This window comes from Anastrepha obliqua, chromosome 5 (assembly GCF_027943255.1).
Source record: "Anastrepha obliqua isolate idAnaObli1 chromosome 5, idAnaObli1_1.0, whole genome shotgun sequence".
Lineage (NCBI taxonomy): Eukaryota > Metazoa > Arthropoda > Insecta > Diptera > Tephritidae > Anastrepha > Anastrepha obliqua.
The window spans coordinates 76,662,230-76,686,952 of record NC_072896.1 but is presented as its reverse complement, the minus strand read 5'-3'; the positions used below and the strand labels follow the sequence as shown (position 1 = coordinate 76,686,952).

Below are 24,723 nucleotides of genomic sequence, written 5' to 3'. Positions count from 1 at the left end.
TATGAAATTACAAAGATTCAGTGTTTCGTGCAGTTTATGGCATGGCGGCATCTTCAGATCCTATTTCTTTCAAAATGAGGAAGGAAATATAATATCTTTGTCGTCGATGGTCCTCTATATAGAGAGATCTTCTATAGAGTCCTTGACAAAACCGACTGTGGTTCAAAGAAGGCAGCGCCACATGGCATACAAGTGGCACAACGCTCGCTGTTGTGAAGGCGAAATTTTACGGTTGAGTCATCTCACACCGAGCATTCATCAATTAGTCGCCGCGATCATCCAACTTGACATCCCGCGATTATTTTCTCTAGGGCTATGCCAGGTTCTTAGTCTACGCTAACAAACTAACTGCTTTAGACGAGCTCGAGACCAAGGTTCGAGACGCTATCGGACCGCCAGTGAAGACGAGGCGGTCACTTTGATGAAGTGCTATGCCATACGTAGGGGTGTGAATATACCAGTATACTACTGTGGGAAAAAAGTAAGGTTTATTTGTCAAACTTCGCGGGATTAAAATTTCGCTCTAGTTATTCTTTTCATGAGTTGGCAGCACTGTTAAGAATATCTGGGCTAACTTTCATGTGACTGTCATTATCAGTAATATATAATATTTACGCTTGTGTTTACCAAACGACCAAGAGTGCATTTTTCGATTTTTACAATGTCTGATTTGATTGAGCAGAGAAGTGCCATCAAATTTTGTTTTCGGAATGAAATTTCGGCTGCGGAAACGTTTAGCATGTTGCTGAAGGCATTTGGTGATTCGACCATGTCGCAGAAAAATGTTTATAAGTGGAACAAAGACTTCAAAGAGGGTCGAGAACATGTTGATGACTTGGAGCGCTCCGGACGACCATCGACGTTAACAGATGACCAACACGTCAATAAAGTGAAGGAGTTAGCGCTCAAAAATCGTCGGTTGACTATTAAAGACCTTACTGATATGATCGGAATATCAAAAAGATCTGTGAAAACCATTTTGAAATACCATTTGAGCCTACGAAAAGTCAAATCTCGTTTGGTACCGAAAACTCTCAATTTCTTGGAAAAAAGTCGTCGCGTTGATGTGTGTGAAACAATGCTTTCAGACTATCAGGGCAAGCTCAAATGCATCATTACGGGAGATGAGACTTGGATTTATGCTTACGACCCTGAAACAACCGGCCAATCAAGCGAATATCGTGCTAAAGGCGAGGCCAGACCGAAAATAGCACGTCAAAGTCGTTCAAAAATAAAGGTCATGATGACAGTTTTTTTCGATTTTCGTGGCTGTGGTGCACTTTGGCCACCTGGCCAAACTGTTAATAAAGAATATTATTTGACGCGTTATGCGTCGTTTACGTGAAGCAATTCGTCTAAAAGACCACGATAATGCACCGTCTCACACTGCACTCGTTCTTCGTGACCATTTCGCCAAAAATTCCACACATATCGTTCCGCTGGCTATTCCCAAAACTCAAGTGACCACTCCGGGGAACGCGTTTCGAGTCGGTTGAGGAGATAAAAGCTGAATCGAAGAAGGTGCTGATGACTATATCGGAAATGGACTATTTGGCATGTTTCGGGGATTGGAAAAATCGTTCGAGAGAGGATTATTTTGAAGGGGATGAAATTGATTTACAAGAATAAATAAAGATTTTTCATTTTACAACCAAATTCACTTTACTTTTTGCGCACAGTAGTAAGTTAATGCGTGTAGCTTCAAAATAAAACCAGAATCCATGTGAAAACTCACACCGTTATTGTGTTCTTTAATTTATAATGCATGCATAAATAATATAAAACACTCCAAATAAAAATATAAAATTTAATCAAACTCACCTTGAAAATATGCCGTACAAAGAATTGTTGCAGATTCTCATTTGCATAGTTAATGCATAGCTGCTCAAAGCTGTTATTCGTGAAATTTTCGAAACCGAATATGTCCAGCACTCCTATAGTGTTCAGCGTCTGGGACGCCTTGTCCTTCGTATCGATTGTCGCGTTTATGCGCTGAACAATGCGTACGAAGATCGCGCCATACAGTGACTTCACAAATGCATCTCTGCCCTCGATGGTCATTTCGCGCGAAAGAGATGTCTCCACACGCTCACCGTGCACGAAAATCGTTTTACGTGTCAACGCAGCGGCCAGCGCTTGCTTTGCGACACCTAACAGCGCGGCCACACGTTGCAAATTCACCACATCGGTTGCCTCAGTGGCGTCCATATTTTGTACCGTCGTCGCTTTAAAATACATATTACCCAGATGTAAGATGGCAGCCAATAGACTGTAGATACTCCACACTTCCTCTGGTCTGAAGGAGAGCACTTTCATAGCTGCGCGTATGTCAGCAAAATTCTTGGCATCATTTCTGCCATCCAACTCATAGCAGCCACCCTGTGCCAAATAGTGGTATTTGAGAGGAGATTGTTCCAATAACTCCAAGCGTGTGAGTTCGGCTTTACTCAAGCCAGCCAACATGCAATAGAAAATGTGATAATTGCGCTCATCACGCGATTGCGCTACGATGCGCGACTTTTCTAACAGATATTGTTCGATCTTTGCACCCTGTATTTTACCAGCGTCCGTGAATCGTATCTCTATGTATTTGCCGAAACGTGATGAGTTGTCATTACGCACTGTCTTCGCATTGCCGAAGGCTTCCATAATTGGATTTGCTTCAATGATCTGCTGTTCGATCCAGGACTGCTTGCCGCTGTTAGCGGCCAAATACTGCAGTATGAGCTTGGTGCTCTCAGTCTTGCCAGCACCCGACTCGCCGCTTATCACAATGCACTGATTCATGCGATCACGCTTCAGCTGCTGGAAGGCATTGTCGCTGATGGCGAAAATATGAGGCGGGAGTTCGCTAATTTTCTTGCCGCGATACTGGGCAATCTCGCGATTCGTGTATATCGGCAGCGCTTGGTAAGGATTGATAGCGATCAGCATGGAGCCAGTGTAGGTCTATGAAAAGAGCATTGAAAAGAATACAAACATTTATTGATTACCGAAATATTTTCTTCTTTTGAATTGTCAACATTTATTTTTACTTTTACTCACATAAATAAGCCTTTTCGCATATCGCATCTCTAGGTTCCTTAAGATCGCATACTCCTGCAAATCGCCCAATGTAATCATATCATCGACGCCTTGTTGCGAGGTGATGTGCATCGCTTTCAATACATCCTCTGCCGGCACCCAAAATTGTTTACCCTCATCATTGGCGACAAGGGTGCGTGTCTTCTCTGTGCGTATGACTCGCGCACCGAACGGCACTGCAAACTCATTGCCGCCAGCATTTTGTGGCTTCACCCACACACATTCGCCCTAGACAAGTGAGATAAAAGAGAAATAAAGTATGAAAGCAAACACTTCATTATTGATTGAATTGCACAAAGGTGAGCGCGTATGATTATTTTTAAAATAGTCTATGATGACAACGGATTTTCATGCGCACTCATGAACATTGGCACATAGGTACTTGTGTACATTCTTACATACAGGTATGTTGATATATTAATAGTATTTTTAAACTTTTCAGACAGATTTATCAGTTGACATACTCGAGTTAATCATACCAATAGACCTCAAAAGGCACTTCAAGAGCAGAAGTGCTTACTTACACGCGATGGCAGCTTATGTGCCAGACAAGAATGTATGCTAATATTTAAAATTTTAATTTATATGTTAATAGATGAAAAACAGGTTTCTGAGTGAAGACAGAATTTTCTGCATTCAAACATATTTTTGTTATGAATTATTGCCCATGCAGTTGAAGGGATACCGCACATATTTGGTGTCATCATACGTGTGCATATAAAGGGTGATCAGATTGGAGGGTTTTTTTACAGATCAAGCGTGACTACTCTCAAACTACATACAAATTTTGTTTCAGTATTCATTGACATTTCATCGTGGAAAAACTTGCGACTCAACAATGTTCACAAATCGTGCTCAGGCGAACTTATCGTGCACATAACCGTCCCAGCGAACACACTATTCGGCAAACCATCGGCAAAATTGAGAATGATTTTACATTATTGGATGGTACTCTACCGATTGGACCACGTACAGCCTGACGTAAAGAAAATACTGCGGCTTTAAATAAGAGTTTTGCTGAAGATCCGGTCCGATTCGATGTCGGTCTCACAACTTGGCCTATCTTACTACATGGGCGATTTTACGCAAAGATTTTGGTTTTAAAGCATATAAAATACAGCTGAAGCAGCACGATCTTCCAAATCGTCATAATTTCATTCGTTGGACTCTTGAAAACTCGCCGAAGATCCGCATTTCGGAACCCGAATTTTATTCAGCGATGAGGCCCATTTTTGGCGTAATGGCTACGTCAATAAGCAAAATTGCCATATTTGGGTTGAAAAGCAACCCCAAGTTATTCAAGAACTGCCCATATTTCTTCAAAGACGAGGCTGACGTAAAAAAACGTGAAAGTAACACTGCATGGCGAACGCTATCGCAATGAAGCCGAAAAGAGATTATCTTAAAAAAATATATATGAATGTTTCTACACAAAAATAATAAATATTGTCCCATCTACAGTAGGTTCTGTTTTTATGCGACTTTTTTTTATGCGGTTTTGAAATAGTGCGGTTTTCTTTTAATTAAAAAATGCATGTCGACCTATCGGGAATTGTACATATAAACAAGATTCTAAACCAGCTAAGCAAAAACTCATCACAGATTACATCAGAAATGCTAACCCTACAAGTATGGAACGGCCTGCATAACCATCTAGATCAGACGTGTACATTTCCTCAAGTGACGAAAGTGATTTTACGCCAAGTCCTAAACAAATGCGCAACCTGTGGGTATTGTCTGATTCTATTTCTGACGTAAATTTATTTTTCGATTCTGACGTTTCTTAAATAAAGATATAATTTTCAAAAATACAATATTTTGTTTGTGCGATTTTATTTAATTATTTCAGATTCATGCGGTCTATGGAACGTATCTATAGTTATAATATGGGACTAGTACCCTTTTTTATGCGATTTTATTACATTATTTCAGATTTATGCGGTTCTTAGCACTTTTGAAACGTATCTATTGTTTCACTATAGAACTGGTACCTTTTTTTATGCTGTTTTTTTATGCTGTTTCTTGCGGAACGTATCTATCGCATAAAAACAGAATCTACGGTATTTTAATTTTCGATGCTTTATTTCAATTTAAAATCCGATACCCCTCAATTGATCACCCTCTATATACATACTTTAAAACGAGGGTTGCCTTTTATATTTAGCGTCAAATAATGAAAACACTGTAAAATAATAATGAAAATGGTTTTATTGTTTTCCAAATATTCTCCTTGGAAGTCATTACACTTCTGCATTCGCTTGAACTAATTTTCAAAGCACTTTTGCCACTCAGAAGTGCATACCTCCAAAACGAGCCGTATAAAAGCTTCAATTGTTTCTTCAGGCAAATAGATGTGCTAATTCAGGACTGTAAGGTGGATTACTATTAATTCCATCTTTTGAGTGCTCAAAAACTCGCATGAAGTGGTTAGACTATTTGCGTAGAGTAAGCGGACCTGACGTAGCCCTAGAGAATATGATCGTGGCAGCCAATTGATGAATTGTCCCTCTATAAAGAGAACCATGGACTGTAGCGGTTTCTCTTTCCTCATTGTGAAAGAAATAAAGTCCAATGCGGCATCGTACCAAGTACTCAATCTATATGGGTTCATTGATGCTTAGTCGAACACTTCTGGATTGTGTTCGCTCCATTGGTGGCAATTTTGCTTGCTTATATAGCTGCTGAGCCAAAAATGGGCCTTGTCCGAGAAGGTGGTCAAAAATGACCTCCGTATTTACAACTGGAGTTGGAATTCCGATATTTCTTTTTTAATTTTCATACGTTTAATAAGCTTGAATAAAACATGATAAAATGGCAAAATTTACTGAATATCTGACAGCTGTATGTCATGGCAACTTGGCACCATAACAAGTGCAGAAACAATCATTGTTATCAAGCCCGTTAAATGTACCTACCTGCATATTAGTTAAGCGATAACAATTTTTTAGCCCAAATTTATTCCATAGAAGATACTGGAGTCGAGATATTTCTAAAGATATGAAGAAGATTATGTGCAATTTTATGCAAATCAAGTTACGAGCAATTTTTTGTTATCGCTCTTCACAATGTCTTCTTCTAACGCTACACAATGATTCCAACGTTGCTCCCACGATTGGAATTGGCAATCCTACGAAGTCAATTCGTTCGACATCGGGGTTAAAGCTTTCTTTACTTATTGTACATTGGGAATAAGAAGAAGTCCTAGGTGATATCGGGGCTATATCATGGGTACGATAATGTTGGAGTGCATTTTTTCGCCAAAACTTCTAAAACCAAGAACAAGAAATAGACCGACGTGTAGATCTTGGATCAGATCCAGTCGTTCTCAATCACCTCGAGTTTGACGTAAAAAAAATTCTTCAGGACACCGACATAAAACTGTCTGCCCACGAGGAATACTTTCGTGATGAAGAGAACAGTGAACTTTAGGCTATGATGCAACTTAGACTTTCTTGCGTTCTCCCACAGAAGTTTGTTACCTAAATGTTGGGGAAATAAGTGACTGAACTAAAACTTCTGTAAATGAGAATTTGTCTTTTTCAGTTTTATACAATATTATATTTTGAAAAAAAGTTATAAATTAAATTCATCAAAAACTGCATGCAATCATTTCTATAACTATAAATCAAGTCAGATCAGACAGCCGCCCTTAATATGAACCACTTAGGCTCTTGTCTTTCCCACGACAGTCGGTTCTACGTTACCGGACACGGATTTATATCTGGCCCAGGCTGCTCACTTCACCAGCATTCCTTGTACATGTATGGGAAATGTTTATGCTGCTACAACAACAACAACTTCGGCTTCAGTAATCCTACAGGGTGCTTACAAATTGCCGCTATTAAGGTTAAAACCAATTGTTATTCAAGCTAACCTTCGTTAAGCTCCTGACGTTTATGGGCGTGAAATTATTATATAAGTAAAAAGAAGTGTCTACCAATCGCTTTATACATATGTTTACTTGGTGTAGGAGACTAGTAGAAGAGCTCTTGTATTATATGTTCTTCAGTTTCTCCACATCCAACTCCTCAATATTCATCTAAAAGATATTTGCCGTTCAGCAATGCACTTTGAATATCCCGCCTTTGGGGAGTTAGTCGAAATTTTGTGCGTTGAGAAGTCATTGAACGGCCAAATTAATCAGACACTATTTTTTTTTTTTTTTGTTTTTTATTAAATCTCACTTTTTAAGTTTGTAAATCAGTGATTGGTACATCTCTGATTCCGCCATCAGTACTTCTATATAGCAATGTACTAAAACCCAAAGTTTCAGATTGGCAGCATTTCGCAATTACTTTTCAAGAGAGGTTACCAAAATATATTACCTATAAAATTGTAACAAAAGTGCTTTGCTTGAAACGCCCGTCTACGAAAATATAAATTAGGCAATGCCATACTTAGAAATCTAACACAATAAGTGTTTGATCGAGCTCCTCCTCCTATTTGTATTGAACACTACCAAATGAAAATGATTATTCTACCAGTTTGGTTAGATAAGAAGAGCTTAAACTGTCATTAAAGAGAGCTTCAATTAATTGACATTTATTGAAAGGGGCTCAAACGGCTATTAGGAATTCTTTTCAAATATTTGCGCACGAAAGAAAAGAGAAGAATTTTTTAACGCTCCACAGCGCATACGCTGGTTAAAATGAAAATTAACAGACATGCTTGGTATTTACATAGAATAAAGCATCTAAAGCCGCAGCCAAGCAATTAAGTTACAAACCACATGAACATCACGAGGGTGTGTAAATATTATTAATACTTCCATAAGTATATTTATTTGCACACTCAACGAACGCATGAATTTCATAAATATTTTCGCAATTGTTATTCGATACCTGTGAGTGTGTGTGTATTTGCATACAACTACATTTGAAATATTTAACAAAGCAAATTGACACAGCAATGAAACCCTGCACGCCGCATGTTGAATAAAATACGATCGATTGAATTATTATATGGTAAATCAATACCAGCACAAATAATTGTCAAGTAATAAAAAATCGAATAATAATAAATAGAAAAAAGACAAAAACAAGACAAAAACAAGACAAACAGATACAAGAACAATTGCGAGCGAAAGTACGGCATGACTGATAGTGGGCTGAGATTTGGTCGCTGTGATAAGACTGGCTAGTTGCTCGATATGGCGACGCAGACAAACTAATTAAACGCTTTAGCGGTAACGAAAATATTAAAGCTATGAGAGAAAAGTGTGCTTTTGCTGTTTTAAACTAGAAATTGTTTTTTTTCCGTTATCAAATTTTATATATTATAATTATTTTTATGACGGCTTCTAACTTTAAACCAACTGCGGCCGAAGGATCTGTTGGCAATAATCGAGTAGATCAAAAAGCACACTGGTTTCGAAAAAAAATTTTATCGCGGCCTTGTGCAGTTTCTACATTTAACGCTTACTGGACATTTTTTTTATATGGAAGAAAACACCCAACACCGTCAGCAAAAAAACAAAAATGGTCAAAAATCAACGCAATCTTTGAACCACTTGAAATTTGCACTTTATTTATTATACCAAAATTCTACAAAGCTACATACCCGAACCTTTTTTAAAAATTCTAAGTAAAAAGTTTGACATTTTGATGAAAATTTGCCGAATTTTTACAAATTTTATAAACAGTTCGGAACTTTCCATTATATGGTTCTTGTTGTAGTATGAACTAGATTTTTATAAGAAATTAATTGAAATTGCAAAATAAATAAATAAATAAAAATCGAAAATTATCAATGTTTTTTTATTTTTTTCATCTACAGTATAAATTACCTTACAAACTAGACCAGAATGTAAAGAAAAACAGGCCAAATTTGGCAACTAAAATATTAGCAGTCAATGAAATACAATACTAAGCAACTAAATTTAACATTTTACAAAATTTCATCTACAAGTAGATAGAAATCAAGCAGTATAGAATTGGACAATGAAATAAAGTGTCGACGTACGCGAGCAATAAGTAGGTATATTACTCGCAAATTTAGTCTTACAGTTTTTCGCTATGAAAAGGATAAAAATTGCGGAGACTTCTTTGTGGAACATTGAAGCTTATCTGCTCAAATAGAACTGGACAGTCGACGATGCCATTAACAACACTGAAAATAAATGAAAGTGAAAGAACTACCCTTCCTTTTTTCAAGAAATTCTAGATTAATTAGCTTTAGCAGAGAGTTGTAGGACGGAGCAGGGGTCTCAAATCGTAGGGAACGTAATGCCTGTTCAAGAAATATTTTTGAACGCGAAAGTTTTCTAAAAGTTGTCCAAAAAAGTCTATTTAGCGAAAGTTGGTAGTAACATCTCCAAATAATAACAGCGTAATTTAAGTGAGAACGAGTGAGTAGTGTACACTTTCTTTTGACGCTCGCAGTATGTACACCCAGGGACAAAATTGTAGCACATCAAAATTTTTATCAGTTTTCACTATTTTTCTATATCTTTTCCCTCTAATGTTCATTATTTTTGTAAAAAAGTTGCGCATTTTCTCCAACGCGGATAGGGAAAAATATTTAAAAAAAATCAATGAGATTTTTTAGGAAGTTCGTACATCCAATATAATAAATTTAATTACCTATAAAACAACATACCAAACTCTTTTCGAGGAATGCTACTGAAAAACCATGGAATGGAGGTGAAAATTGTGTGGAATTTCTTGAGGGATTCAAATTTGGATTCACGTTAGCTGGCATAAATGAAATATATAAAATGAAATCAAATAATTATGAACATTCCGAAAAAAAGAAAAATCGCCAAAATTGGTGGGAATGTTGATGGACAACCATTTGACTCGAGCCATAAATTTTATATCAACGATCAAAGTATTTTAGACATTGCCGTCATATTTTTCGAAAATCAATTAAATTGTAAACTTGAGTATAATAAAAATAAACTCAAGAAGTTTTGAAAAAAAAATTAAATAATTTTCAGGCTTACCCAAGTGGAAAATTTTAGTATAGCTTATTTTAAAGTTAAATATGTTCTACTCTTTTTATCATTCTCATAGATGTTTTTTATAAATATGTATTTTATTTATTTTTTATATAATTGGCCGAGCTCCTCCTCCTATTTGTGGTGTGCGTCTTGATGTTGCTCCACAAATGGAGGGACCTGCAGTTTCAAGCCGACTCCGAACAGATATTTTTTTATGAGAAGCCTTTCCATGGCCATTTTATATTCTAGGACCATGAAATATTATTACTTTTATTATAAAATTTATACTTTTCAAACTAATTTTTAAGATATTTTATTTGAACAGCTTCATTTTACAAAGCGTATATAGTAATAAATTATTAAATAAACTAAAGCAAACGCAGCTCTAGCAGTAAAGGTTTTCGACTGGAGGCTCAATTACGAGTAATAAAAAACCATTTTGCGTGATAATAAAATAAATCTTCTAAAAACGTTTTGTTTAGAACAAAAGTTTACTTTTTTTCAAAATTTTTGTGAAGGCTTTATCTCGTTTTTTTTTTTTGTTTTTTGAAGAGCCATTCTACTCAATTTTTTCAATACATGTTTCAGTAATCCCTCAAAGTTTCGCAATGGAATTCTAACTTTTCGAGTTGTATCCAAAACGTACAACGAACCAGTGAAAAATACCAAGTACCTGTTTAAAAAGGACGCAGCGGCGCTTCGATCGATTTGCAAACTGATGCAATACACATATAGGAATACGTGTGGTAACGCTTCCCTAGAGTATTAATTTGAACTGAATGGTGTGAAGGGCATTTGGAGGTTAGAATCGTGCGAGGTATCTTTACATGCCGGACATATGTTGAACGTAATTGTACCAGAGTAGTGCGGACCTCACAAGGCAACTACACCTTTTCGTCTGCAATGGGGGACGATTGGACTCGTGTAACATCATACGGGAAGCGAGAATTCATGTCTGCCTATATATGTGTTATGTATAAATACGGATCTCGTCTGCCAGATTGGGGACATATCTCCTGACGCAGCTGGGAGGTAGCTCAGCCTAGTCTACTGAGCAAGAGCCTACTGAAGTGATTCCTACAGCACTACAGAAGAAATCGCTTGGTGAGCATTATGCTATATTCTTAGACAGGAAACATGCATGCCTAACTTTGCGTGCCTACCTTCGCCGTCCTAAGCAAAGCGGTTTGGCAGATCTGGAGGTGTGCATATCACTAGTCCCAGGTGACCAGAAATGCGCAGCGTAATTTGAAATCGACCGAATAATTGCTTTAAATGTTGTCAGCAACATTTCTTTGCCTTTGCTTCAAGTACTACCGGCTAGCAATTTGAGAACCTAATATAGTTGTGGTTTTGGACCTTAATGCCGCGGGTGAAACGCCAAAAAGAAGAGCAAACTATAGAAGTTATCGTTCAGTAAATTATGGTTATTTATCATAGGAACTGATGTATGATCGACTTTAACTTCCAATAATAATTTGGCCTCCAGTAATAGTTTGTTATAAATAGGATCGCCGTGGATTTAGTGGGAAAAGGATATAGATTCCTTGCGGTAAAAAGCGAGAAAGATTGGAGCAATAATGGTTTATCTTCGTACAGATGTCAGCGTTGTCATTACCGGACGCCAATTTCGAACAACCGTCAGCGTATGAGATCAAGGAAGCTCTCTCTTGTGTTTGAAGAAGCTTCGAAGTATAAACGTTGAAAATCAATGTGAAAAAGTATCACTTTGCCTAATGAGGGCACTAAATGCTTTATTCTCCTCACACAAATAATCTACGGACCAACTCTTCAGTACCTGTGGGAGAGTGGTTTGTTCAGTGTCAACTAGTATCGTTATATGGCTAACGTTAAGCAAAAAAATTGATAAGAAATTTCGAATTTCAATTAACGAATTTCTAAATTCATCATTTCACAAGGTAGCGTCACTATTTAAATATACGGATGACCTCAAGCTCATGGTGCAGTTTTTAACATAACTTCTGACGCTTGTATAAATTTATAACTACTTAAACTAGCAATGACTTCAAATTCTTTCAGCAGTATAAGTGTTAATTTGTGTTTTTTTTTTGTGAAGTCATTTTATTCGTGTCACTTAGATCTTATCGATTAGCAGGTGACGAGTGGCGATTGCCACGCAAAAACACATATAAATCAATTATGCTTTTGTACGTATTAATGCAAGTTTAGTATACATTAATTAATGACGGGAAATCGGTGCTTAGAAGTGCAGTGAAATTTCGACGTAACGAACTTTGATGAAACGAAAAACTCAATTAACAAATGTTTCGCTGAGTCCACTGAGAAACCTCTTATGCTATTCAAAATGAGCGTAAATGAAATTAAATAACAGAAAATTTGTTTATGAATTGAAAACCTTTACTGATGTGTTCATTAATGAAAAATCAAACGAGAGTATGCTTTTCTCTATTGCTTGACCATTAAACCTGAGTTTAAAAAAATCCTAAACTAAAGAGTCATTCAAAAGTAAGGTCTAGATGTCAGTAAAGAATAATTACTAAACGGTGCCGCTTTTTATGCCACCTTTGACATTTGTCAAGCAAACAGATGCACGATTTTGTAAGCTAAAACAATGAGCTAAAATTATTGAAACTTATTATACAAATAATCGATTTTTGTCGATCTTTAAGAGTAATTTTTTGATGGATATAATAGCCCGAAGGGGAAACATTTTCAAAAAACTGGTTCTGTCGAGGATAGAAAAAGGTCTGGCAGACCAAAAACTGGAAGTTCTATTGAGAATATTGCTGCTGTGGAACAAAATATTACTGAACAACCTACCTTTAACATCGATATCTCGACGTTCTCAACAATCAGGCAGTCATGAGTTGACTGTTTGGCGAAATTTTTCACATATAATTGTTAAGAGCTGTATTTTAAATAAAATAGTCAAACCTGAAATTATCTAAATTTTTACTTCTTTTATTTTACAACAACATCTGGGCGCGTCTTTGGAGGACTCTTTATACTTATAACGATTTTTTCAAAAATATTGCAGTTTTCGTTGTATCAAGGTTTTGAAATTGTATAAATATAAAGAAATATAACAGCTTCGTTACATCGAGGTTTCACTGTATTTAGTTTCCCTAAGTGACGTGTAAATCCATTAATCATTTATATTCATTTAAACACATATTATGTGAGGTGTGAATTTGCACATATTTATCTGCTTTCGCAGTCACTTATACATTTTTTTATTTAAATATATGTACAATTACATACAAAAAAAGATATCAGTAGGCGTTTCATAATAAAATGCAAATAGTTTGCTATAAAGCATGCGACATTCGACAAACACTTCAGGCGACATCTGTTAGCAATTGTCAGAAGTATACAACAAAAACAAAAAGGATACACCAGAAGAGCGAAAAACATTTGCCTATGATAAACGAAAAACTAATCCGTAAGAATAAAAAAACGCATATATGGCACATACATATATACATATATAGGTATGCTAGGGATGTTCCTTTTTTGTACTTGTTTTTCATCCCACCAAAAAAGTTACGAAAAGTATTAAGAGTTACTTGAGTTGAACTGATTTGAGATTTAATTTTTCTGAAAAACTTAAATTTTGGAGGTAACAAGTAAAAAGACTTAATTGGGTCCGGACCAAATTTTATATACTAGCGCATATTTCATAAAATTTATTTTGTGCTGACTCCTAATTTTTGGAATCAAACAAACTCATAGACAATGAAAGTTTTAACTTGTAACATCGGTTGAAAGGGAATTCGGTGTTATCATATAAAAAGAGGGTGTGGACGTTATGCAAGTTTTTTGTTATTGACATTTCCAGTTGGTTTAATAACGCAAATTTTCTTATGTATGCTGATGATTTAAAGATATACTCTGTGATTGCAAGTGCAGCTGACTTATAAATCTTTAATCTGATTTAGATAACGTCGTTACTTGGTGTAAAAGAAATTTATTCAATCGAAGTGTAAGCAAATATTTGTATGCTCCTTATTCTAAATCTTGTTCTTTTACCACATTCCTACTATCTTCACATCACATTAGGGGCTCTAAATTATTTAATCCAAGTAAATTTATTGATCTTGGTGTCGTATTTGACTCTAGATTCACCTTTTTAAAGACATTTAAATTACACCATTACAAAGTCATATTCCATACTTGCTTTTGATCGACGTTTTAGTTCGGTCATTGCTGATCCATATACTCTCAAGTTCTTACATACCTCTATTGTGCATTCAAAACTACAATATGTCATCTTTATACGTTCGTACAAGCCGAGAATGTGGCCACAAAGTCTTTGTCTCTTATGTTTTGTTTTCTTTGCATTTCATTGATCTAATTCCATACTACAAAAGTCGATGCTTGCCATTAATCTAAACACTAGATATTACAAGGTTGATTCTCTCCTTCAACTGTCTTCTTCACTTTCGACTTGATAAGTGAGGCGATTGATTTTCCATCGCTACTAAAATTACATTCTATCAAAAAAATATCGGGAATTGTTCATTTAAAAAGCGGGCCTTACACGTACATATGTCTAAATTTGTTTTGCTGGAATGTTGGTACAACTGTTCTCTATAGTGTCGCAGTGTTTGAGCGTTGAAATTTGTTAATTAGCTTGTTTTTGGCATTTAATTATATCAGTCAACCGCAGGTCTGTACTGCGATTGTCACTATGGATAAAAATGTCGAACAAAGAATTTGTCTTAAATTTTGTGTGTTTGAACGGGATTTCCTGTGCCGAATCGTTGAAAATGTCGCAGAAAGCCTACGGCGTGTGTGATTTATCAAAATTATTATAACGAGTGGTATAAGGCTTTTGCAGAGGGCCGAGAATACGTGGAAGACTTCAACGTCTTCAACGGATGAAAACGTAGACAAAGTCAAGGGAAATGCTGCTGGAAAACCATTATTTAAGTTTGGTGAAAGCCGGTGAAACCCCAAAATTAAGAAAAACATTTTTCTAATAGCGGTCGCCCCTCCGCAGGAAATGGCAAACCTCCGAGTGTATTTCTGCCATGAGAAAGCTCCTCATAAAAATATCTGCCGTTCGGAGTCGGTTTGAAACTGTAGATCCCTCCATTGGTGGAATAACATCAAGACGCACACCACAAATAGGAGAAAAAGCTCGGCCAAGCACCCAAAAAAGGGTGTACGCGCCAATTATATATATATAAAAGTTTGGGGAAGGTAGCTCGTGACCTTAGCGTGTCTCACAAATCAATTCGCTATATTTTACACCATCAATTGGGCATGAGACGCCAAGACGCGTGGCTTCGACTCGTTCCAATAGACTTGAATTTCTTTCAAAAAAATTATCGGAAGAAGGTGGGTGAAGACATGCTTGAGCAAATGAATTCGGACCCAACCATAACCCGATTTTAGCGCATCATATCACGTGATGAGACGTGGGTATATGAGTTTGACATGCAAACCAGTGAACAGACGGCTGAATGGCGCTATGCACATGATCCGAAGCCCAAAAAACTACGTCAAAGTCGGTCAAAAGTGAAAGTTATGACACTCGTTTTCTTTGATTATCATAATGTTATGCACTCAGATTACCGGTATTCATTCCAAATGGTTCTAGGGTAAATAAAAAATATTATATGAAGTTATGCGACATTTGAGAGAGAATGTGCGTAGGGAACGACCCAAAACTTAAATTGCCACTCCGCGGACGCCGCTTTGAGTCGATAGAGAATCTTGATTATACTTTAAGGAAAATTCTCTGAAGGCGCTGAAGGAGATCTCTTCAAACGCGCTTGAAAGGTACTTTCATGACTGGACTAATCGTTGGAATATTTGTATGTTATATGGCAAGTGAGCGTGATTTTTAATACCAAACTACTTTTCACAAAGAGAATACATAAAGTGTCATTGAAATATATTAATTTTTGTTCGAGTTAGGATGCGCTGAGACGGATGGGTATACAAGGCTAATAACACGTTCACACATAAGTAGATGATCTACTTTTTCGTCCTTAATGCCCAATCCGTAATTAAAAGGCGAAATTTATAAAATAGCCCTAGATAATAACCAGTTTTTTTTTCATACAACCCCGTGTTTTCTGTGTAATGGATCATCATTTTTACGAATGTAAAGAGAAACGTCAAAGTAAAAACTAAATAAAATGGATGCCGGCAAAGAAATCAGGTTTGCAGACATGATTCTAATAAAATTTTTGTTAGGTGTTACTAACTATGCATTCATATAACAGAAAAAAGCGTGTGTCCATAAACGTATGTCCTCTATTATTTATTATAAAATGTAATATCGAATTTCGAATGCGTATTGCTGCCACACTTTTTTGAAACCTCAGTAAACATCATTTACGGATTTTCTCCAACTATTTATTATTAGCAGCCAATTGCGCTTGTATTTTCTTCATATGGTTAGTAATAATTAAACAAACCAAAAACACCGAAATATTCCATCAAAACAATGAAGAAAAACGTTTCACAACAGTATTGACATCTGATTGTCAATTTTGTACGTAATCTGCCATATGTGAACGGGTAGATTAATTTTGTGGATTTATTGGTAATCAATGCATAAGAGAACCTACTTTTAATCGACTCTTCTTATCCAGAGCATTTAAGTATACATATATTTATATATACAGGGTGGGCCATATAGCTTTTTGCAACCACCTACTTTTTTGAGAATGGTAACACAAATGACATGTCAAATGTGTTCATAATTTACTTAAATTGGGAAATATTGAAAACATATTTCCAAAGTGGTGAGTCTTCTTCTTCTTTTCTGATTTTTACATCGGTGGCTACGTCAATAAGCAAAATTGTCGGATTTGCGGCTCAGAAAATCCACACGTTACTGTAGAGAAGCAAATGCATCCTCAACGAGTCACTGTTTGGTGCGGTTTATGATCTAGCGGCATCATCGGGCCATTTTTTTTTTTTCGAAAATTAGCGAGGAGCCGCGGTTACAGTAAATGGCGAGCGTTAACGTGACATGCTCAACGAGTTGTTTCCAAAAATTGAAGAGGATGACATGGACGACATTTGGTTTCAACAGGACGGTGAAACTTGTCACACTGCCAAAGTTACACTCGAACTTTTGGCTACCGTTTTTGAAAACCGAATAATCAGCCGAAATTTTGATATCAATTGGTTGCCTCGCAGCTGTGATTTAAGCCCGTTGGACTACTTTTTGTGGGGAGCCATTAAGGACAAATGCTATGTGAACCATCCAGAGACGATTGATGTTTTAAAACACGAAATCGAAGTTGCCATTCATAAAATTGGAGCCCAAACAATCGAAAATGTGCTTAAAAATTGGGTTGATCGAATGGCCTACTGTAAAGCCAGTCGTGGCAATCATTCGAACGATATTATTTTTTATTCATAACTGACAATGTTCAATCTTCAAATAAAAAAAAAAGTTTGAAAAAATATTGATTTGTTTTTTTTTTATAGCCGATTCAAAAAGCAAATTTTACATGGCCCAACCTATATTAATCTATATGTACAGATATATTTATATCGCGGGTATAATAAGGGCAACCCTAATACAATCGTATGCATATCTAATAAAGTAAATGAAAACGCCATATTGAATCGATTCGAACGATTTATTTGCAAATATGTGAAAATTGATAATGTTCGCAAATAAAATCCTCCTAGAACGCAAGCACCTACATTTTGTTTTGCCGATATCTCCATTTGAATATCAATAAATAACATATTTTTACTATTACCTTTTTTGCTTGTTTTTCTTCTCAGTCTGGTGACAGGTGACTTAGCACCAAATATGGTATTTCGTTTTCAATTGTACTCGTACCTAAACAACAAAAAGGTGATATCTATCAAAAACTATCAGTACGGCTGCCTCTGCTGAGTCTGCATACAGACGACGTGTATTCGGCGAATCGTTTCAAAATTACGAGCTCAATCTAAAGTTTAGTATTATAATTTGGAAGAATAAGTTTTTTCTAAAGAAGGCCAGGCATTCACACTTCTGCAGTGAAAAGAGTTAAAATTATTTAGGATATAGAGAGATGATACAAAAATGGACCGCAATCAATTTTTATTTTCAAAAAGGCGCGCTTGACAAACTGAGCGATTTATATGTATATAAATACAATGTGGCGCAAATTTATTCACCCGACCGGAAGATTTATAGTAATATATAATTTTTGCAATTGGCGTCATACGTCAATCAATCACACTTGTGAACTAGACAGCTGCAGTACGCAAAGACACACAGTTTTATTAATAATTCTGATTTATTTTTTATGTATGTATGTATATTTATCAAAAAAAAGTTATTCAAAAACAAAATCGGATGACTAATTTTGCGCACCTTATAAGAGGTGGCGCTAAAGTAATCCTCCTATCAGGAAATGGTATAAATTTTGCGATTGGCCCCTAACATCAGTTCTGTTTTGACATTTGTGTAGTAAACACATGCGAAATACACGTTAATAAACAATGTTCGCTACACTGCTCCAGAACGCGGAATATTGCTGACTATTTATTTGACCAATAATCGGTCGGTGACTTTGGCACAACGAGAATTTCGTCGCAGATTTCCTCGCCGTCCAATGCCTACTGGTGAAACACTGCGACGTTTAGCCGCTCGCCTCGAAGAGACTGGCACAACACGAGATGCTGCCAGGCGTGGCAGACCCCCCCGGAGTAGCCGTTCTGCAGAGAATATTGCTGCTGTAGCCTAGGATGTCATGGAAGCGCCGTCGACATCGACCAGACGACGTGCCACGCAAATGGGTATCAGTCGACGGTCTTTACAGCGAATTTTGGTACAAGATTTGAAGATGTTTCCGTACAAAGTCCAGACGGTGCATCAGCTGTTAGCTGCTGACCGCCAATCGCGTCTAACATACGCTCAAGCCATCCTTAATCACCACCAAGAGGAAGATGATTTTTCATAAAAAATAATCATGAGTGATGAGGCCCATTTCCATCTTAGCGGGTAAGTAAAAAGCAAAATTTACGCTTCTGGGGCACTGAAAATCCGCCTGTAACCCACGAAGAGCCATTACACCTGCTCAAAGTCACTGTATGGTGTGCTGTTTTCGCTGGAGGAGTCATCGGACCTTTTTTCTTCGAAGACGTCGCGGGCCAAACGGTTACTGTGAATGGTGAGCGCTACAGAGCAATGATCAACGGGTTTTTTTTTGCCGCAACTTGATGAATTGGGATTGGAAAACATGTGGCTCCAACAGGACGGTGCAACGGCACACACTGCACGTGCCACAACCGATATGCTGAAGGATGCATTTCCCGGGCGCCTAATCTCCCGTTTTGGCGATTTGCACTGGCCAGAAAGATCGCCTGATTTGACCACTCCAGACTACTTTTTGTGGGGCTTTTTGAAGTCGCGGGTTTATGTCAACAAGCCTCAGACTCTTGCAGGTCTTAAAGACAATATCCGTCAAGAATGTGACGACCTATCGCCGAAAGTTTTGGCCAAAGTGATGGAAAATGCCATAAAAAGGACTCAAATGGCAATCAACTGTGGCGGCGGCCATTTACATGGCATCATATTCTCGACTTCATGTAAAAAAAATCAAAAGACCAAATAAAAATAATCCACAAGAAGAATCAAAGTTTTTCATTTTTTTTTTTAAATTACAGCCAAAAAAATCGCAAGGTTACTTTTGCGCCACCTTGTATATATAATAATCACGTGCGTCTGGTGTTGGGTATTTGGCCGAGGCTCTCTTCCAAATTGTGGTATGTGTTTCTGATATTGTTCCGCAACTGAAAGGACCGGCAATTTTATGCCACCTTCGAAAGTCAGGTGGTGTTTTGTGAGTGGTAGGCCCTCGGAGGCTTGCCATTGTCTGCCGAAGCGCGGGTGCTATTGATGTTTCGTGTCCACAGCGAGTTCCGGTTTCGGTACCTGCCGAATGGCATTCACGCACAAATCCATTTGGCAGTCATACACCCTACCCAAAAGGCATGTGAAGGTTATGTAAAGGTTATAAAAACATTTCAGATAAACAAAACTATGTAAATTTAATATTTATATGCCTATAAATGGCAAAGTGATATCAGTGATAAAGAAGTGATGAGTGATAAAAGTGGCGCATCGTTCTTTCATTAGTTCAAAAATGTTTTTGTGTTTTGTTTTTCATTTGTGCGTACACGCCTGAAGTTTATAGATCCAACTTACGTTGATCAATCAGCAATAGTCCCGACTTGTACAAAAATATCAGTGCCAGCAAGTGAACGTAGTTTGGCGAAAATAAAACTTGGTGTTGATTCACTGATTTGGTATGATGCTGGTATCAATAAAAGGGCAAAAGGGAATTTCAACTAGCCCTTTCTGAGCCAAAAAATGATTCAAGAAAATTTTGTAAATTTTTGAATTAAGCTTTACTCCTTAGAGAATTACCATAGTAACGGAAACCGGTTATAACACAGGTCTCATGTTTTTTTGTTTGATATGAGGGTGGTTTCCGATTAAGTTTTTCTGCCAAACAGAGTTGTGGAGTCAATGGGAAAAATATTAATTTTGAATGAAACTGAAATAAATCAGTGATCCGAACTACTCCAGAATATCACAATTTGATGGCTTGCCAGTTTAAATTTTGAAAAACTCGTATTGGATGTGTAATCAACTACTCCAAAAACTCAGTGAGTAGTGATTTTTATGAGCCTGGCTCAATAGAATTTACCAATTTCAATCCAATCCAATCGTAATCAGATTTCGTAATTTTTGTTTTTTGTACAGCATATTCGGTAATTTTAGTATACATTTCAAGCTTATATTAGAGTATATATTAATTCCCTACCACGTCAGGTTTTTAAGGAAGGTATATAGGCGGCCGCCGTAGCCGAATGGGTTGGTGCGTGATACCATTTGGAATTCACCGAGAGAACGTTGGTTAGAATCTCGGTGAAATACAAAAATTAATAAAAACATTTTTCTAATAGCGGTGGCCCCTCGGCAGTCAATGGCAAACCTCCGAGTGTATTTCTGCCATGAAAAAGCTCTTCATAGAAAATATTTGCCGTTCGGAGTCGGCTTAAAACTGTAGGTCCCTCCATTTGTGGAACAACACCAAGACGCACACCACACATAGGGGGAGGAGCTCGGCCAAACACCCAAAACGGGTGTACGCACCAATTATATATATATATATAAGTATATAAAACAGCCAAAAAATTTTTTTTGTTGGTTTTTACTTGATTTTTTTATTATAAAATCGTTCTCGGCGCACAAAAATGCAATTAGAAAAAGCGAATTTTGTAGGCCTGTATAATACAGGGTGGACCATATAGCGTTTGCTTTTTGAACCACCTATGTTTTTGAGAACAGTACCACAAATGACATGTCAAATGTGTTCATAATTTATTTAAAGGTTTGACATTTACGAAATAGGACGCTATACGCTTGAACAAAATTGGGAAATATTGAAAACCTATTTCCAAAGTGGTGAGTCTTCTTCTTCTTCTGCGGTTACAGTAAATGGCGAGCGTTACCGTGACATGCTCAACGAGTTACACTCGAACTTTTGGCTGCCGTTTTTGAATTCCGATATCAATTGGCCGCCTCGGAGCTGTGATTTAAGCCCGTTGGACTATTTTTTGTGGGGAGCCGTTAAGAACAAATGCTATGCAAACCATCCAGAGACGATTGATGCTTTAAAACACGAAATCGAAGTTGCCATTCGAAACATACAAACAATGGAAAATGTGCTTAAAAATTGGGTTGATCGAATGGCCTACTGTAAAGCCAGTCTTGGCAATCATTTGAACGATATTATTTTTCATTCATAAATGACAATGTTCAATCTTCAAAATAAAAAAAAAAGTTTGAAAAAATATTGATTAGTTTTATTTTTTATAGCCGATTCAAAAAGCAAATTTTACATGGCCCACCCTATATAAAGCTATGATGGCGTTATTCGGGATTAACGATATATTCGGAATTATCTCAGGAATTAGCTGCAACTAATACGGATTGACAACTGCCCTAAATTCTCATAATTTAAGCGGATTAGTGGACTTTTCGATGGCAACTCTACTGAAAAATTACAGTTAATATCTATTGTGAGTGAAAACTGATCAAAATTAAAAAAAAAATGAACAAGTAAGAGGAGATGAAATTCTAGTTTATACTAACATGATCGAATTCCATAAATTGTTTCGATATTTCGGAGTGGTTTGAGAAATTACAATTTACGCTTTTTTTAAGTAAATAAAATTTTCTTAGTATCAAGGACAGCACTATCAAATAAACCAGTCAGCTGTTCACTAATCCACGTAACAACTGTCACACTACAATTATATTCAGAATTAATGATTTTTTCTTAGAAGAAAACTGTGGCTGATACTCATTCAATGCTCTTAAATACTCTCGCCGGGGGTACAGTTAAATGAGTTGAAAGTATTATGAATGCTGAACTAGGAGCTGCCACCTCATCAGCCATACTCTCCAGACGTTTTGCTCTCTGACACGTGCTTTGTCTGAATAGGATATTCGCTGTATAACAAGGCAAATAATATATCAATTCATGCAGACGGAACTCCTGTATTGGAAAACGACAGGCAGTACTCCGAAAGTATACAGTTTGTATATACATATATATATATGCTTCTACAAGGTAGCAGCATTAACCTCTTCATTCGAGCGAAATTTCTTACCGGCGAGCATTTTTTTTTGGTCCGCGAACAGCCAGTAGTCGCTGGAAGCCAAATCTGGCGAATACAGTGCTTGCGGGAGCAATCCAAAGTTCAATTCATGTAGTGAGTAAACGCGGCAGCCACTCTGAACAGAGCTTTCCCATATTCAGATACCCATGCAACAAGCACATATCTTTTTGATATCTTTACGATGTCTGCTAACTCACACAACTTCACTTTTCAATCATTCAAAACGATTTTGTGAATTTTTTGATGCTTTTTGTTGTTACCGGCTCATTTGAACGTGCACTGCATTGTGCATCATCGGTGTCTTTACGACCAGCTATCCATCGTTTTATTGTTGTTTCTGATGGAGCAGAGTCCTCATAACTCCTTCCAAGCCTTTTCTTCGCTTGAACGGTATTTTTCCCTATTACGAAGCAGTGTAGAATTAAAACACGAAATTGTGTTTGATCCATTGGTTAGGTAATAACAGAAGTAGCATCACGCTTAGCACAAGAACTCACGAACTAATGAATAGAATCTCATGAAATTTTAAGAGCCATCTTCGTAAGGCTAGTACTAACTGTAAAAGAGGTGAATGCAATAAAACTATTACCATCTAATGCCATCATCAGCCCACTTTTCATCAGATTTTTTGGGTGTTCCAAAAACTTGCATTGCCGATTTCTAATCGAACTTTGTAGGTATGCCAACATTAGCCCTGTTTTGCCAAATAGAGGCTATAATAATAATAGTCTGAGACATAATAAAATTAAAAATTACAAGTAAAAGTAAATTGCGTTGTTTTTGTTATTGATTCTTTTTAGAACAAGCAAACATTTTTTTTTTGACGAAAAGCTAAAGTAGAATTAAATTGAATTGAAAAGAGTAGCAGCAGTAGTTCAATGAACTTTCACAATGTAGAGCATTTTTTGTGGAGCTCTGTTGTAGTGTAACTTTTAACAATTAAGCTGACATACTTGTACGGCTAATCTTCTGTCACTTATTTTTGGGCATTATAAAAGTAGTTTAATATAAGAACATACAATTTTATTTTAATATTTCAATTACAATTATATCAAAATTCGCCAGACTTGACTTTCTTAAAATTTACATCCAAAAGTAGTAAATCAAAACTTAACAGATCGTTATGAAAAATTGTCATTTTGGAGGATTTAAGCATTTATTTAAGCAGCAAAAGTTTTCATCGGGCTTACTAATTATATTCCTTTTCTTTTAAATTTACTTAAAAAAAAGTAAAAAGCAACACTTACAAGTTCGTTTTGAAAATTTGTCATGTCGGAGATAACCTACTAAACATTAGCACGATTCTATTGTCAAATGAAGTTGGTTAATGTGCTTTTTTCTTCTCACGGGATATAGATATACAAATAATTGTTTGCTTCACAAATTAAATTTTTTTTTTGTTCCGCCTTATTTATCGATCACTTTAGTTTTTAGTTTTATATAGATGTATAATTTTTTTTTTGTGTTAAATGTGTGTTTTTGTTAAATACTTTATTGTCAAACTTCTCTGAACACTTTTAGAATCCACTTTTTGTTATATATTTACTTCTTTTATTATTTTACTCTTTATTTATAATATTTAATATTTTTTTCCATATATGTACTTGCTTCATAGTAATCGTACTCTTAACTATTTAATAAATTTGAAATTATACCAAAATCATCGAATCTATTTATTTTCCATTCAAACTCCTTGATTGCACATTTTTTACATTTTTCGAATACTGCCTTTCCCGACAGCAACTAATCAATATTTCCAATTCGCTTATCAAGCTATCACAATTTCGCAAAACACTGAGTTACAACAAAATTGTATTGCTGTTTACATATGTATAAATGCAAGTTTGTGTGTTCACGCAGAATAGTCACTAAAACGACACTTAGGCGCGATCCGATCAATTTCTTGCCGATCCGTAACCGTCAATGTGCCGCACACTTTTAATTTTCCCTCAGCAAAGAATGCGTTTAATTACTGACGAAAATGAGTATCAGCATACACCTCCATACAAACATAAGCACATACATTTAGTATGGCTACGTACATTTGGGTGTCA

The 24,723-nt window shown here is 36.5% G+C and overlaps 1 protein-coding gene across 1 annotated transcript in view; it reads right to left on the bottom strand.

The window, feature by feature from the left end:
- The window catches only part of LOC129247949 (unconventional myosin-VIIa), a 35,514-nt gene extending 11,436 nt beyond the window's left edge, over window positions 1–24,078 (bottom strand). Inside the window, exons 1-3 of the mRNA XM_054887331.1 lie at window positions 23,917–24,078; window positions 3,046–3,312; window positions 1,822–2,949 (exon numbers count right to left, since the gene is read on the bottom strand). Coding sequence (XP_054743306.1) covers window positions 1,822–2,949; window positions 3,046–3,312; window positions 23,917–23,940 — 1,419 coding nt within the window. The 5' untranslated portion in view covers window positions 23,941–24,078. The remainder of the gene's footprint in view (window positions 1–1,821; window positions 2,950–3,045; window positions 3,313–23,916) is intronic.
- Between the last annotated feature and the right edge of the window lie 645 nt (window positions 24,079–24,723).